This window comes from Cervus canadensis, chromosome 2, assembly GCF_019320065.1.
Source record: "Cervus canadensis isolate Bull #8, Minnesota chromosome 2, ASM1932006v1, whole genome shotgun sequence".
NCBI lineage: Eukaryota > Metazoa > Chordata > Mammalia > Artiodactyla > Cervidae > Cervus > Cervus canadensis.
This window is the reverse complement of record NC_057387.1, coordinates 23,379,474-23,397,028: the sequence shown is the minus strand read 5'-3', so window position 1 is coordinate 23,397,028 and position 17,555 is coordinate 23,379,474. Positions and strand designations below refer to the sequence as shown.

Below are 17,555 nucleotides of genomic sequence, written 5' to 3'. Positions count from 1 at the left end.
TACTAAGGATGAATAAGCCTTCATCCTCTTTCCCCAATCATTCTCTATCATCTTTTTATTTTAAATTTCCTCAAAACGATGTTTGCAATCTGAAATTACATTATTCGTTTGCTACCATATTCTATGTCACTCTCACACCAGATCACGAGCTCCCTGAAGACAGGATCAAGTTTAATTGTTCTTTTATATGTCCAAATAATCAAGTTCTACCTCTGCAGTGGAAACAATCCCAACTTCACCTTCTTACACTGAAAATCTTCATCAAGTTTTGAGAGACTTTTATATCATTTGCCTCACATGTGCATGATTGCCTGAAAAGTGAACACTTTCAAGGACAAAACTATAACATGTATTTTTTTTTAAGTCCTCTATTATGTGTAATGGATTCTGTCAAGCTAGAATCTAAGGTAAATTTTCATTAATCTGTCACAGAACACTGTGTGAAAAATAAATCTTTAATTTGGGTCCTATTAATTTGGAGTGAATTCAGCCATGTAACCATTTTGCACTATTGAAAAAATTGGTTTGGCCAATAAATTCAACAATAAGAATGACTATGTATTAGGATTCATACTGGGCCTTGAGAGTCAAAAGGGAGCAAGACAGCCTTTTCTCAAAAACATGAGCATCTTAACTCAAAGAAGGGTAATCTTTCAACAGCCCTTTGTATGCAACCATTGTGACAATTAAAACAAGCTTTCATCATTTCATTAAAAATAATTGGATAGAGTATATTCTTGACAATCCTTATCCAGTTTGTGTTGAAAGTTTTTTTTTATTACTTTCTCAGTAATATATGCCATAATTCAAATGTAACCAACTTGGACTATCCTAATTTATCCAAATTATAGATATTTTCTGTACTTAATACTCTTGCATGATTATTGTCCTTTAATAAGAAAAAATAAGGTAAGAAATTATTTTTACTATTAAATGAAAATATGGAGCTTCTATGTCATTTGTTGCTCAGTATATTATGCTTTCTTATTACCTATAACCTCAAACACTGGTAGACCAGTGAACATTTGGTATGCTGCTAAATCAGTAAGAAATAACAATAAGCTTTGTATATTGTTGTTCTTGGTCTACCACTGTGAAGCCAAGTGTTGACTGTTAGATTTTCAAATAGGAGTGTCTTTTTATATTTTCAGATGTCACCCAGAGAGCTTACAATCCTTGAAGATACTCAATCAGCTACTGTCCTGGCTATTTTAGCAATGATCTGAAGGCTAATTGGGCTTCCCAGGGGGCACAGTGGTAAAGAACCAGCCTGCCAATGCAGGAGACAGACGCAGGTTTGATTGCTGGGTCAGGAAGATCCCCTGCAGCAGAAAATGGCAACCCACTCCAGTATTCTTGCCTGGAAAATTTCAATGGACAAAGAAGCCTGGCAGGCTACAGTCCATGGGGTCACAAAAGAGTCAGACACAACTGAGCTGATGGCTAATGGAGTTAACTGGCCACTCTTTGAAATTATTCATTAAACCAAAGCCATGACTAAAGTTTTTGTTTTCCCAACCCAAGCTCCATTTCCACTGAAAGAGTGTGGTGGTCCAGCAACTTCACCCCCACAAAATCAAGCCCTGGTGAAATGGGTCCGTGAACTTCCAGTGTAACTGTCTGCTGGGAAACAGCTAAGGTAGGTGTAAGAGCAGGAGATTTTAAGTCCTGAAGGACTGATGCCGAAGCTGAAACTCCAATACTTTGGCCACCTGATGCGAAGAACTGACTCATTTGAAAAGACCCTGAAGCTGGGAAAGATTGAAGGCAGGAGAAGGGGATGACAGAGAATGAGACGGTTGGATGGCATCACCAACACGATGGCCATGAGTTTGAGTAGGCTCCAGGAGTTGGTGATGGACAGGGAAGCCTGGCATGCTGCAGTCCACTGTATTGCAAATAGTTGGACCCGACTGAGTGACTGAACTGAACTGAACTATGGCTTCCTAGTGACATTTATGTATGGACAGAGCCCAACCTTCAAAATCCTAGCCTTCCATTTGCAAAACAATAGTTTCTGCCCTGTTCACCTCTCACCGTTATTGTGAGGCTCCAATGAGATGATATGTAAATGCTTACAAATGGAATAGCCCTGGGCATGTAATTAGTCTCTTAAAAGTCATTTGATGCCTAACAACTCAAAATCACTCCTCTTATGCCGGGAGGCACATTCAAGAGGGAGGATATACATTTATGATTAAACATTCTAAGTAAATTCTGCCTTAGAGAAACTTTGGCCCCAACCCTTCAGAATTCTTTCCTGATGGTCCCCGAGCATCCTGAGTCTGCTGGGGCTCCAGCAGAAAAGCATAATGCTAATCACACAGACCCTGGGGTCAAATTGCCAGCTCAATCACTTGCTACCTGAGGGCCTTGGTCAAAGACTAACTTTTTTAAGTTGGTTTCCAAATCTATAATATGATCATAAAAATAATACCCACTATAGAATTGTGGGAGGGTTGGATGAGCTATCTATGTAAGACACATGGTGTAATATCTGGCACTTAGCTACAATGAGGATTGCTATTAGACTCACAGGTTTTGGTTTTTAAAAAACGGCATATAGATTTATTCTTATTTCTACAACTTTTCATGAAATACATTAATTATATTTTTTTATTTTAAAAATTTTATTTTTAACTAGAGGATAATTGCTTTACAATGTCGTGTTGGCTTTTGCTGTACAGTGTGAACCAGCGATGATTATACATACATCCCCTCCCTCGAGTCTCCCTCCCCCCCTCCAGTCCCACCTCTCAAGGTCCTCGCAGGGCACAGGGTTGAGCTCCCCGTGTTCTACAGCAGCTGACTCACAGGTTTCTGCAGCTAACATGAAACCAGGTATCCCACTACAGTCCTGGCTTCATGTCCTAGTTTCCTCTCTGTCGGGCTGTGTGATCTGGATAAATCAGTCCCTTGGAAGCTTAGTCACTGATCATAAAATGAGGATGGTAACACAGACTTCATGTGTTCTGAACAAAGGTCATGTTAAGTAGCAGAGATGAGAACGCTGTGCTTCTGCACAGCACAATTCAAAGGCATGGGCTGCTGCTTGCTCATTCCATACGAACGGATACGCAGAAAACAATTGCAAAGATTTTATTTAGCGGCTTTCTGTGCTTGGCACTTAGAAACAGAGTTCCGTGCATAAGGGCAAATTTTTATACACCTTTTCTTCATACATATTTTACATACCCTTTTTATTGCCCCCTTTTTTAATATTCATAATATTGGATTCCCCACTAGGCACATAAATACATTTATCTACAACACCTCAAAACCAAAAAAAATCTTAGTAATATCTGAATTCTTTTACTTGGTACTATCTGCATTTCCACACCACTTAAAAAGTTTAGCTGGCACCAAACTTCACTTTTCTTATCATTAAAAGATTTGAAGGGGAAGGGAAAGATGAAAGGAAAAATCCAAAACTTCAAAATTGCAATGAACTATTTGATTAAAAAAAAAAAAGTGGCGATCTAAGAGCAGGTGAAAGAATGTATTCTAGAAGGCCCATTCTCAATTCTCTGGAAGGTGACAGGACTCCTCCTGCCACAGGGGAGATGGGGCAGGCAATCCAGGTCAGGCATCTGGATCTGGCATTCGGAAGGCCAGACCTCCCTGTGTTGCCTCTGTTCTAGGTATCATCTGTTGAGGTTATAAAACTCTTCCTTTCTCACACTCCTTCTACTTCCCTTCCCCTGCCAGGCTGCATGCTCTGGAATCGGCACTTCCTGTGTGGTGCCCCTCTCTTCTGGCTCACGGTGGTCAGAACTGTGGGACTGAGACTCATGCCTCGCCTGGGTGCTTCTCACCCGCGCCCTGACCATGCATAGCGTCCCAGAGAGGTTTACTCCTCAACAACTCCACGGCTCTTCCATACCCTGGGGGGTAGGGGTGGGGACCAAACCCATTTCCTCAGTGAATTAAAACTCTCATCACTGCTCTCACTTCCTCATTCAGTCTCGTTCTCCACCTCTCTCTTACTCTCTATTCTTTCTCCTTCTCTCTCTCTCTCTCTTTCAGCTGCTCTTACTCCCTCTTTTCACAGGCACCACTGGGAACATCAATGCTAGCACACCAATCGAAGAGAGCCAAAGTTCAAAAGCCATCTTTTCAGGAAGCCAAGTCCAGTTGTAGTACTGATGTCTTTCTACCCCCATTGATGGGAAGGGGTTTCAGGATACATGGTTCATTCCAGAAAAAGGGTAAGCTGCAGGGAAGAAATGCTGGCAGGCAGCTACTGCTGACCCAGTCCGTCTACTGTTGTACATAGACAAATTTTTGGTGAAAGCACCCATGCTGGGCTTCCCTCCACAGAGTTCACCCAGTTCCGAGTCAGTGTGCATGTATGTTTGTGTATGGATGAGTGTGTGTATGCATATATTTATGTACGTGTGTGTGTATGCATGCACATATGTATGTGTGTATGTAAAGGTAGGTCTGTATCTGTGTGTGGGTAACTTTTCATGGCTGCTACATGCTAGCATCTCCCTTAACATTATTATAAAACGATTATTCAGTTTCTTCAAAGGCCACTCTGAGTAGACGATGCTAAGATTTGGGAAGGCAGGAGAATGGCCGCTGAGTCAGAGATGATTCCACTGCAAGTACTCCTTCAGTGGCTTTAAGTGTCTCTTGCTGTCGTTGGGTATGTGCTTTCCTCCTCCAGAAAGTAATAATAATAATAATACGCAGTTCCTGTTTTTCAAAGGCGTTGGGCTCCCACAGAGGAGGATCTGCCCCTGGAGACTCTGGATCTGCCTCGGCTGCTGTTGGCTCCACGGTGCTAGGACTGGCCACTAAACCATGTGGACAGACATCTGGGAGGAGGAGCCTGGGACCGCCCCATACTGCCGGCCGTCACAGGTGTTAGTCGCCTGCTGATTATTGGGCGAAGGGCTAATCATGTGCATGCCGTGCTCCATCCCCGTAGGCAGGTACTGCCGCTCTCCAAAGGCCCCATTGGAAGGAGAAGAACAGAGTAAAGTGCTTTGAGAGGCGCTCAGTTTTTCTGGGCTTGCAGCTAGCCTAGGGGAAGTAGGGAAATTGTACCCATACAGATTATAAGGATTGTGGAGAGAGAAGGCATTGTAGGAGCTCTGCTGCATGTGGCTGCCCCCGAACATGTGTGGTGATGAGGAGCTGGAAGCTGCGTTGCCTGCCTGCATGACATACTGAAACTGGGAAGTCGGGAAGGACCCCAGCTGGCCACCGTAGGCTTCCATCTTGCTGTTGCTAGGCAACGAGGGAGGCGTTGGTATTCCTGAGATCAGGGATGGAGTCCTCTGAGGCATGAAGGTTTCAGAGGGCTGAGCAGCCGAAGTGGTGCCACTCTGGAGCCTGTTGTAGCCACTGTCACTCAGCCCTGGGTAGCTCTGCAAGGCAGCCATGTTGCTTCGGGCACACGGTGGATAATCGGAGAGGTTTAGATTACACAGCTGGCTCTCTCGGCAGCCCACGTTGAAAGTGTTGGGGGCCAGATGAAATGTTGGAGGAGAACAGGATGGAGATAAAAGATGAGAAGAAGCTGAAGGGGATGGTGTCCCAGTGCTGGAGGTGGTTGGGGAAGTGCCTGTGCTGCCCCCTGGAAAATAAAACATAAATTCTTTTGAGACATGAGAATCACCTGAAAGGCTTGTTAGAACACAGATCACTCATTCCACCCCCAGAATTCTCATTCTGTAGGTCTGAGACAGGCTTCCCCAGTAGCTCAGTGGTAGAGAATCCACCTGCCAATGCAGGAGACCCAGGGATGGTCAACAAGATCACCTGGAACAGGAAATGGCAACCACATCAGTATTTTTGCCTGAAAATCCCATGGACAGAGGAGACTCATGGGCTACAGTCCATGGGGTTGCAGAGTCAAACACGACTTAGCGACTGAACAAAAGCAAGGTCTGGGACAGGGCCTGAGGATTTGCAGCAAGTTGTCAAGTGACCCTGAGGCTGCCGGTCCAGGGACCACTCTTTGGTTAGATGATGTCCAGGACCATTTTATCTCCTAAAATCCCTGAATTTTATTTGAGAGAGCTGCTGTAATACGGCAGATGTTAGAACTATGTTGGTGGCTGATGCACTGATAGACAAAGGGCCAGTTCAACCCAATCTACGTCAAATGTGTTCTCAGGTAGTTTGAAAGTGAAAGTGTGAGTCGCTCAGTCATGTCCAACTCTTGGCGATCCCATGGACTGTAGCCCACCAGGCTCCTCTGTCCATGGGATTCTCCAAGCAAGAATACTGGAGTGGGCTGCCATTTCCTTCTCCAGGGGATCTTCCCACCCAACCCAGGGATTAAACCCAGGTCTCCTACATTACAGGCGAATTCTTTACCATCTGAGCCACCAGGGAAGCCCTCAAGTAGTTTAAGAAAGTCAAAAATGACCTTTCTAAGCCTCCCCTTTTCCAGACTGTGAAGAGCAGTGCTGCACCCACTTCCTGTCCCATCTACTGGAAGCTGAAAGTAGTGATGAGGGTCAGGACTGCTGAACCTTTCATGTGAATTCCAGCAGGAGCAGCTACTTTGTCTCCCACTGGGACTCTCCCCTCATGGAATTTCTCTTTCAGGGCAAGGTTGGGACTTGCCCAGAATTGTTGAGAGCTGTGATCCCTCAAGGAGCACTGTACCCTTTAGGCCATCCACAACTCATGCCAAGACTCCACAAACTTGAGCTGCTCTACAAGAGTAAAGGAACTTGACATGGAAAGGGGCAGAAATAAGGTTTTTGTCAGTGAGGGAAAAATGTGCAGAAAACTAGTAGGATTCTAGAGATAATGGGATCCAAAGAAGCCACCCACAATGTACAAATGAAGAAGGTCCGCATATGCAAGTTGAGAGGCAGATACATCAAAGAGAAACCCAAAGTTAATTTTTAGCACAGGAGGTAAAAAAAGCCTTAGCCTACCTTCACAAGTATTAGAGTAGTTTTGGCTGTAGAAGCATAAATTTAGCTCTTGTTAATAGTTTTTTCAAAGTTAATTTTTTACAAAGCCCAACCAACAACATCTCTTGCTTGGTCAAAAGAATTTTCCCAGATAGAACTGGATTTAGATATCAATAGCTCCTGATTGTAGAATCATTTCAGGAAATTCTCCTTCTTTGTTTCTTGTTTAAATCTTAAATTCTCTTTGATGTTGTTCAGTCACTAAGTCATAGCTGACTTTTTGCGACCCCACTGCCTGCAGCACACCCGGCTTCCCTGTCCTTCACTATCTCCTGGAGTTGGCTCAAACTCATGTCCATGGAGTCGGTGATGCCATTCAACCATCTCATCCTCTGCTGCCCATTTCTGCTCCTGCCCTCAACCTTTCCCAGCATCAGGAAAATTCCCTCAAGATAGGTAAAAAGATGTTTATTCCACAAACTGAGGTAAGACCAACAGTGTAAATACCTCTGAGAGAAGTAAGCCAGAGCTGACCACAGAAAGAAGGGCATCAAACCTGATTCCAGGTTCACTGGCCTCCATCCAGCTCCCATCCACAGGCAAGGCAAGCTACGTCTTAAATCTCACCTGTGAAACAAGGGCTCGAACTGATAGGCTGCAGTTTCTGTCCTTCTCAGAATTATATTTATGTCTGGCGGATTACATTTCTGTTAAAGTGTGAATAACTAGTAACAAGTACTTTCCCAGGAGTCATTTAAACACAATGAAGAAGTTCTTGAAGGGGAAACAAAAGGATGAGCGAGAATACGCTTCTTAATTTTGTACCACCGAGTGGCCCAGTCTATGGAGCCTTGCGTGAAGCTCAGGGGTTCATTTTCTGTAAGCATGTGGTTCCTCTCTGAGGCATCCTCCACTTTTTTCTCCCTCTTCCACCCTAACTGCCAGGCATGTCAGTGAAATAAATGCTGTGGCAAAAATGGAGAAACTCGACTCCAGCTGTAAAGAGCTCTGTGTTTTATGGGATGCGTGTCTGGTCTCCTCTCTTTGAAAGTCCATCCTGGCTCTTCCAGCCCTGGTGTTTATGTGGTCCTGGAAGAGACCCCCTGTTCGGCACGCCGTACCATCCCGTCATAGGTATACGCTCCACCAGGCCAAGCTCAAGCCCTGCAGCAGGAAGTGCAAGATGGAGCAGATGACTTTTTATAACTCTAAATGCTTTTCTCGGATGGCCCATGATGGAACGAATGGTACTGATTTAAAGCCTCAATTGGTTTCACTAGAAAAAAATAAGAAGGGAACTATTAACAAGTTACAGGGATCTCTGCCGAGCAGATGAGGGGCACATGTTAAAGAGTTTGTAGTCAGCTTGCTCTGGCTTTTAAATGACACTCACTGAAAATGAGGCTTGGTGGCCTGCTGAGCTTCAAGGGGTGAGAGCCCCCATACAAACTAGTGTTTGAAGGGGGAGAGCAAGCCTGTTCGAGAGAAAGTCACGTTGCTTCCACCCACTTTGAAGAAATGCTCTTATGTACTTAAAATAATCAATAAAGATAACAGCCATTTTTTCCAGGTCCACACAAAAGAGAGAAGCATTTGTTGTGCCGAGAAGCAAACCAAGATATTGAGATATTTACTCTCTTATGATCTAACAGCTTGTCAGCTGTTAAACAAGATTGGGAGTGCCAGCCAAGTGCTAAATAAGCATAAGGAGGCAAGCTGCCCTCCCTGTGCATTTCAACACTTAACTTCCCAGAGGCCTCTCAACCCAGAAGAGCCAGGGCCAAGTGGGAGGCCAGCCTCTCTGATACACAGCAGTCAGAGCTGTCTCTCAAAGGAAATCATGCCTCCCTTTCCTGTGTAGCCTTGTCTTTGTCCCCATCTGCTCTGTACAGCCAGGTCTGGAATGCTCTAAGAGTGTTGACTTAAACTTTATTTAATGGATGAACAGGGGCTGTAGAGTCAAACAAACCCAGTTCTAATCCCAGTGGTCTTTCTAATGATGGGACCTTGGCAAGTGGGCTTCTCCATATAGATGGAATTTTTAATATCAGTGTTGTAAGCATGTACAGAGAAATGGATGAAATAATATATATTATCCTCTTGGATAGCAAGGAGATCAAACAGTCAATCCTAAAGGAAATTAACCCTGAATATTCATTGGAAGGACTGATGCTGAAGATGAAGCTCCAATACTTTGGTCACCTGATGTTGAACAGCTGACTCATTGGAAAAGACCCTGATGCTGGGAAAGATTGGGTCCTAGTGGGGATGGCTGTTGTGGGTTGGCCCCGTTCATGGAGCTGAGCATCCTGGCCGCTCTACGCTCTAGGGAGCATTAAGTCACAGCCAACTGCCCAAATGTAACAGGCTATTTGAGTCTCTAAGGCTGTGAATGGTGGAGCACTGGACACCCACTGGGTCCATATCCCAAAGGCTAAATCAACTGTTTCCTCTCTGAACTATCTGCCCCTTCCCTCTCACTCCCCACTTGGGATGCAAATAAGATGCTCCATGTCTCCATCTCTCCTCAGATCAGATCCAGCAAAGTGAAATTGAATACGAACAGGTAAGTGGGTGTCCTTCTCATTATCCTCAGAGATCTTAATTCTTCTGAAGTGTGAAGTCACTCAGTCGTGTCCCAAACTTTGAGACCCTATGGACTGTATGTAGCCCACCAGGCTCCTCTGTCCATGGAATTCTCCAAGTAGCCATTCCTTTCTCCAGGGGATCTTACCAACACAGGGATCACATCCAGGTATCCTGCATTACAAATGGATTCTTTACCATCTGAACCACTAGGGGCCCCACTTCTGAGAGATGATTAAAATGTAATGCTATAAAAAAAAAAATGTAATGCTATAAGTAGTTAGAAGCTCTCCAGCATTTCAGGACCAATCCTCCACCACCCCACTTCCCTGAAGGCTATTTTACTCACAATCCAAAGTGAGGAGGTACTCAAAATTCACTTCAATGTTAACTTGCTCCAACATTCAAGGCCAATAGACAAAATAACCAAAAAGAATACATGTTTAGCAGTGATTCCATACAAGGACAATAACCTAGAATATACTTGTGTACCATGAAGACAAGTTAAATATGACCATGAAAATCCTAAATACCAAACCTGCTGACTTTTGCATCTTTAGATTGATCACTTCCAGACTGTAACATGGAGACTTTCACAAACAGTGTCCTTGTGGGTTTATTTTGTTGTGCTTCCCTCGCCCAAAATTGAAAAACAGTTGAAACAAAACCCCATCTGGGCTAGTGAAGAATAAATTTCCATATAATTACTTGGTTCCATGAGCCAGACTCTTCTCTCATGTAACTCAATGGCATCTGCCCCTGAGGAGTGCTGATTCACCAGGTGCCCTTGAGTAGCCTTCTTCAAGGCTTTCAAACAGGTAAGAAGTAGAATGTCAGGATCCTACGGATGAATCCCAGAGAATAAACCCAGAGGCTGTAAAGCTTAATGATCAGAGCCCTGTTTATCCCAACTAAGGAATAACCCTTAGTTGAAATGTGCACTTTTCTCAAAACAGAAATATAAACATTATAGTGTTAATGGGAATTATGTGGTTTCAATCCTAGAAAGAGTCTTTATGAGTCTTTTCAATCCTAGAAAGAGTGCCTCTCTCCATAAAGTTTAAAGATATACATAGATTCAAACCTCTTCCTTTTAAAACAGTTTTAAATTAGATTCACCCAATTCTCATTTTTCACATTGGTTCTCTGTGTTCTGAGTCTCTCTGCTTCTTAAATGCCCCTATTTCATACCTACCACATTCCCCACCACATTCATACCTACCACAGAATGTTCAAACTACCACACAATTGCACTCATTTCACATGTTAGCAAAGTAATACTCAAAATTCTCCGAGGTCATAGAAAAAGCAAGAGAATTCCAGAAAAACATCTACTTCTGTTTTATTGACTACACCAAAGCCTTTGACTGTGTGGATCACAATAAACTGTGGAAAATTCTTAAAGAGATGGGAATACCAGACCACCTTACCTGCCTCCTGAGAAACTTGTATGCAGGTCAAGAAGCAACAGTTAGAACTGGACATGGAACAACAGACTGGTTCCAAATAGGAAAAGGAGTATGTCAAAGTTGTATACTGTCACCCTGTTTATTTAAATTATATGCAGAGTACATCATGCAAAATGCTGGGCTGGATGAAGCACAAGCTGGGATTAAGATTGTCAGGAGAAATATCAATAACCTCAGATATGCAGATGATACCACCCTTATGGCAGAAAGCTAAGAGGAACTAAAGAACCTCTTGATGAGGGTGAAAGAGGAGAGTGAAAAAGCTGGCTTAAAACTCAGCATTCAAAAAAATTAAGATCATGGCATTCAGACCCATCACTTCATGGCAAATAGATGGAGAAACAATGGAAACAGTGACAGACTTTATTTTCTTCAGCTCCAAAATCATTGCAGATGGCAACTGTAGCCACGAAATTAAAAGACGCTTGCTCCTTGGAAGAAAAGCTATGACAAACCTAGACAGAGACATCAATTTGCCAACAAAGCCCCATATAGTCAAAGCTATGGTTTTTCCAGTAGTCATGTATGGATGTAAGAGTTGGACCATAAAGAAGGCTGAGTGCCCAAGAACTGATGCTTTTGAACTGAGGTGTTGGAGAAGACTTTTGAGAGTCCCTTGGACTGCAAGAAGATCCAACCAGTCCATCCTAAAAGAAATCAGTCCTGAATATTCATTGGAAGGACTGATGTTGAAGCTGAAGCTCCAATACTTTGGCCACCTGATGCAAAGAGCCAACATATTAGAAAAGACCCTGATGCTAGGAAAAATTGAAGGCAGGAGGAGAAGGGGACAACAGAGGATGAGATAGTTGGATGGCATCACCGACTCAATGGACATGAGTTCTAGCAAACTCTGGGAGATGGTGAAGGACAGAAAAAGTCTTGCGTGCTGCGTGCTAGGGTCGCAAAGACTCAGACATGACTTCGTGAACAACAATAACCATATTCCCTAGGTGGCACACTCCCATTTTTTCACTTTCCATTATTTTCCTTGCTTATTTTCCCTGATACTTGTTTTACTGCCTTCTCTGCTGCAGTTTACATCTGCTCTTACTGTCATTTGGAATCCTGCCTCGTTCCTGGCAACAGCGTCCACTTTTCCCTCTGAGAAACACTCCCTTTCCCACTCACCCTTCACACATACCTCCAAGGAAGGGATGTGATTCAGGCCTGGATGATCTAAGCAACCCCATCCCTGCCACAGTAAGTATTTCAGAGGCAACTCAATTAGAGTCAATGAAACTCAGTGAGATTGTGCTAGAAATCTTAAAGAGAGATACATGACCTTTCCCATCCAATTTAAACCTAAAAAGATGCAGATCCAGAAATGCTGACAGCTATGTCACCACCATGGGGAGCCTGAGGATGAAGTCTGGTGAGAGATGATAATGTCTTAGAGTGGAATAGTAACAAGGGAGATTAGATATGAGCAGATTCAAGAACTCGATTATGGGTGGATATGGTGGGGACAGCGAGGCCTGTTGTGCTGCAGTCCATGGGGTTGCAAAGAGTCAGACATGACTGAGAAACTGAACTGAACTGAAATGGATATGGTGGGTAAGGAGGGAGGGAACCGTCTGGTGACTAATGGGTAGCAGTGTCCTTCCCCCAGGAGAGGGCGCCAAGTCTGTGAGGTAAATCATGGACTCCGTTTTGGATGTATTGAGCATATCGGACTACAGGACAAAACAGGATATGTAGCCAATAACCATTTGCTCTGGGGCTTCCCGGATGGCTCAGTGGGAAAGAACCCACCTGCCAATGCAGGAGATGCAGGAGACTGGGGTTCGATCCTAGGGTCAGGAAGATCCCTTAGAGGAGGAAATGGCAACCCACTCTAGTATTCTTGCCTGTAAAACTCCATGGACAGAGGAACCCGGCAGGCTATAGCTCACAGTGTGGGGAAGAGTCAGACATGATTGAGCAACTATTTGCTCTATGGATTGAACTGAGACACTCTCCAATCCTCGTCAAGAACTCCTCTCGGGCATTATTTCTTACCTCAGGGACAAATGAGATCAGCATAAATTGGCTATCTTTGAAACATTATAATAATCAAAGACCTCTGTCCACTGAACTTTCCTCCATTCCCAATCTCTTTACTAGTATGAATTTTCTCAGTACTTGATCTCTTTCTCTGACCAACCTCTAATTAACACAAATCAACTGATAAAAATGAAATAAGGACCTACTAGAGTTAACACTCAAGTTGTTGACAACTCCAAAAGAGACCTTCATGATCCTAACTTTTTTTTTTTTTTTAATATTTATTTCTTTTATTTATTTATTTGGCTGTTCCCGGCCTTAGCTGCAGCATGTGGGATCAAGTTCCCTGACCAGGGATTGAACCCTGGCCCCCTGCATTGGGAGCACAGAGTCTTAGCCGCTAGACCACCAGGGAAGTCCCGATCCTAACTTTTAACTGCCTGATAAACACTAAAAACCGCAAAGATGCTGAAATCTGTCTAGTGATGTCTGCCACCAGTTGAGGAGAAGGGAGCTTTTCTGTCAATGGCGGGTCTCCTTACATTCACAGATGGAGACGTATGACCAGCTTTGGAGCCACTGGTCCCAGATGGTTCCTTTTCACATAACAGTTGTCAGACCACTTGGAGACTCCACTTACAAAAACCCTCTCAGTATTGGTCATACAAGTAGCTCAATTGTATATATTATCAGAATAACCTCTTAACAACATCAGGATATCATCAGAACAACAAGATTAAACTTGGCTATAACTGACCTGGGCTCTTATTTCTTTTTACTTCTTTGTCTGTGTTGCCTCACTCCACTTCCACAAGCACAACTTGCTTGGTTAGTTTACTTTGTCCCTGCCACAAGTGGTGTTCAGGCAGAAGCCATTCCTGAAATATAATTTCTATCTCCAGACTATCCGAAAGTATAAACTCCCTTGCTGATTCTAAATGAAGATGTCTGAAAATAAAACCATACACTTGACTTCATAAAAATGAAATATGGATTTACTATTTATAGAGCAAATGCTCAAGCTGTTGACAATAAACTGTCAAATGGACTAATAACCTGATTGTGTGTGTGTGTGTGTATGGTAAGAAGTAAGAAAGTCTGGTGGAAAGGAAAGTGCCCAGTGAATCAGGAGATCCACAGAGTCCTCAACTCAGTTCTGCCAGCGCTTAACTGCAGATACGTTCCTAGGCTGCTCTATGCCTCTGTTTATTTTTGTGTTAAAGTCAGAGGACAATGAATCCCATGCATTCTTCTCCATAAGAGAAAACAATTATATAGAGCATCCATTCAATATATTTTTTAAAATAGAAGGATTTGGATTTTTGTAAAACTGTGGTTAATTCACCTAAGCACATTCCTTGAAATGTTATCAACAAATGGGTCTTAATGAAAGAGAAATTTAACTGACAACAAGGGCAAGATGGAAAAAGTGTCCTTCACTGCCTCCAGCAGCAGCAACAGCACAAAACTGTCCCAGGGCTAAGTGTTTGACATCCAGATATTCATGTGCTTGAAGCAACGAGGTAATATGGACACCTGGGTGGGTCGATCACAGTTTTGATCTTTGGTCTGGTGCCAACATTGCCAATGGTCTCTTCACCAAAAGGGAGTTAGTACAAAATCAGTCTGCCATTGAAACTTCCACTAGAAACTCACCACTCTTTACTTCTAAGACACAAAACAGTTTAACACAGATGGCTGTGTCTCTTTTGTTCATTTTATGACTGATACTGTCCAGAGTTACTGGAAACCTCAGTTTTTAAAGGAAGAGGGAATGAGTATTGGTACTTTTACATCCTTTGTTAATGTCAAGAAACTCAAGCCACATATTTTTTAATAATGAGAATCTGGATCAAGTTCAATGTATAGTTCAAAAATATATTCCAATTAAACTATTTAATAGTCTTGGCTTTTCCTCTAGCACCATCTCACCACCATATGTATCCAATAATTCTATGCTCATTTCCCCCCATCAGTATAAAACAAGACTCAGTGAATAAGGGTGACATCTTGCTCCTCAAGTTCAGTTTCTCTTAAACCATTGTTTCCCATGTGTCAATAATAAGTCTTCAGATGGATAAATTTTCAACAGAAGCATCATGAACCCCGCTAAGCTGCACACCTTAGCAATGCAGGTTCCCTTTCAGCTTCCCCATGCCTACTACACCTGCCCAGCAGTTCCACATGCTGGTGATATGCAGGTAGCCATCCCCAACCACTACTCCACATCTGTATCCATGCCCATATCAGGTGACTGTGCTCCAAGATTTAATCAGAGGGTGACCCTGCCTACCTGAGCCACAGTGCCACCAAGTGATCTCATTCATTATTCATTAAGTACTTCCTGGGTGCCAGGCCCTGGGGTAGGTCTTGGGGACACAGCAGTGAACACAATGTCACCACCCATGCCTGCTCTCAGGAACTGAGAACCACCCTTCCTTCAGGAACCACCCTTCTCATACCAGCCTTCATAATACAAACGCCTGCTCAGCTAGGGCTTGGAAAGTCAATGGGCAAAACAAAGGCAGATAAGCAAGGAGACACCTCAGAAATAAATAGGGTCAAGTAAGTGTCTCTGCATGACAGCTTCATTTATAAAGCATGTTTATGTAAATGGCCTCACAAACACACACACACACAAAATCGTCACTCTTTGGGATAATTATCCCTTTTTGAGATGAGGAAATGGATTCAGAAGTAACTTGCCCAGGTTATATAGAGAGTTTAGTGACCATCAGTCAAGATGAAGGCCCAAATTTCCTAACTGCCATAAACCTCTGCCATTGAAGGGCCATGAAGGCACCAAAGCATCAGCAACATCCTGAATATATATTGATAGCCTCAGAAGGAGCAAGATGCTTCCAACAAATGGCTTCCATTTCTCCTCCATTTATTCAAAAAGGAAATAAAGGGATTACCTTGGCAGTCCAGTGGTTAAGACTCTGAACTTCCAATGTCGGGGGTGTGGGTTTGATCCCACATGCCATATAGCATGGCCAAAATAAAATAGGCCTACTTGTTCTCTCATAGTAAAAAAAAGCAATATAAAATAAAACAACAAAAATTTTTTTAAAGAGATGGATATTCTGGACCACCTGCCTCCCCAGACCCCTGTGAAGATGAATGGTCTAATCATGTTATGAATAAATCATCAGAACAGCAATATTTCCTGTCTCTGGTGTGCTTTCTTCTCTGGTATTGATATGAGGGACATAGGGGGTAAAGACAATGACAGCGATGATGATGACAATGACAGAAAGCACATACTGAGGGCTTGCTGTGTTTTTAAGTGCATTATCTCATTTGATCCTTACATGAATTCTATTATAGTCTCCCATTATGCAGATAAGAAAAATAAATGTCAGAAAGGATAAGGGACTTGATCAATGTCACCAAGCTAGCAAAGAACAGTGATAAGAGCCTAACCCAAGTTGTCTGACTCCAGAACCTATGCTTTTAATCACTATCTCATCTTAAAGCCTGAGGGAGTTCAGTAATTCACATAATAAAACTTAATTCAGTGTGCAGACTGCTAGAACCTCCCTGAGAAGGGGGTGAAATATAATATGTTATCAAGTCCTAGAAGGGACTCCTATATCACTGAGCCATAATTTAAAAACTAGGACTCTATTAATAGCAACTATTTGATAGAATGAGTTCAAACTAATTTTGATCACTGTCACTTTGACACAAGAGGAGGCTGGAGAGGAAGACTCATTAAGCGTCTGACATTTGGGAAACTTTCACTTGGGAGACCCAGTGAATGGGTGCTGCCCCCAGGAGAGCCAGTGGTCAGACTGAAAAGAGGAGGTGAAATCAGCCCACGAGCCTGTTCACATGGCCACAGGCTTCCCAACCTGAGAAGAGAAGGGAGATTAGAAATCGGATGAAAAGCACAAAGCAGTGGAAGAAAAATGTCTATGCTGCCCATCCACTTGAGATGGGTGCGGCTCCACACCAGCAAAACAGGAGAAAGGACAAGTTGGAAGATTCAAAGGGGCTTGCAGCAGCCCCCTCCTCACTGTCAGGCTTGAGTGATTCATTCCCACTGTCTGCGGCTAAGTTGTTTCTTATCTACAAACTAGAATAAGAAAACAGATAAGGCTGCCATGAGTAATAAGTGAAATTATTATTATCTCCAAATCTCCACCCCTGGGCTCCCTGGTGGTTCAGTTGGTAAAGAATTTGCCTGCAATGCAGGAGACCCAGGTTTGATCCCCTGGAGAAGGAAATGACAACCCACTCCAGTATTCTTGCCTGGAAAACCCCATGGACAGAGAAGCTTGGTGGGCTACAGTCCATGGCGTCACAAAGAGTCAGACACGACTGAGTGACGAACACTTTCACTTTCCAAAGCCTAAGGGCTACATGAATGCTTAGTGATAGAAACAATCATCTCACCACCATTGTGATCATGAACATAACCTTGCTTCGGGAAAAGGGAGAGGGATCTGGAGCTGCCAGGTAAAACACTGCCTCTGAAACCAGCTTATTTGCACAAGTGGTGATGCTCTGGTTATTTACGGAGCTATCTAGTACTCTTCGTTCCAGGAGAGTCCATGTAACTCGTGGCTTGGCTCGGGGCCAGCTGCGCTATATTCAGTTCAGCTCCCACTCCCTCCCCCGCACA

General features: G+C 43.3%; 1 protein-coding gene across 2 annotated transcripts in view; it reads right to left on the bottom strand.

Moving 5' to 3' along the window:
- Positions 1–3,081: 3,081 nt before the first annotated feature.
- Positions 3,082–17,555, bottom strand: part of TBX15 (T-box transcription factor 15) — a 123,147-nt gene continuing 108,673 nt past the window's right edge. For both annotated transcript variants that reach the window (XM_043459603.1, XM_043459595.1), the window contains exon 8: positions 3,082–5,587. In XM_043459603.1, the coding sequence (XP_043315538.1) occupies positions 4,803–5,587 (785 nt within the window). In that variant the 3' untranslated portion in view covers positions 3,082–4,802. The remainder of the gene's footprint in view (positions 5,588–17,555) is intronic.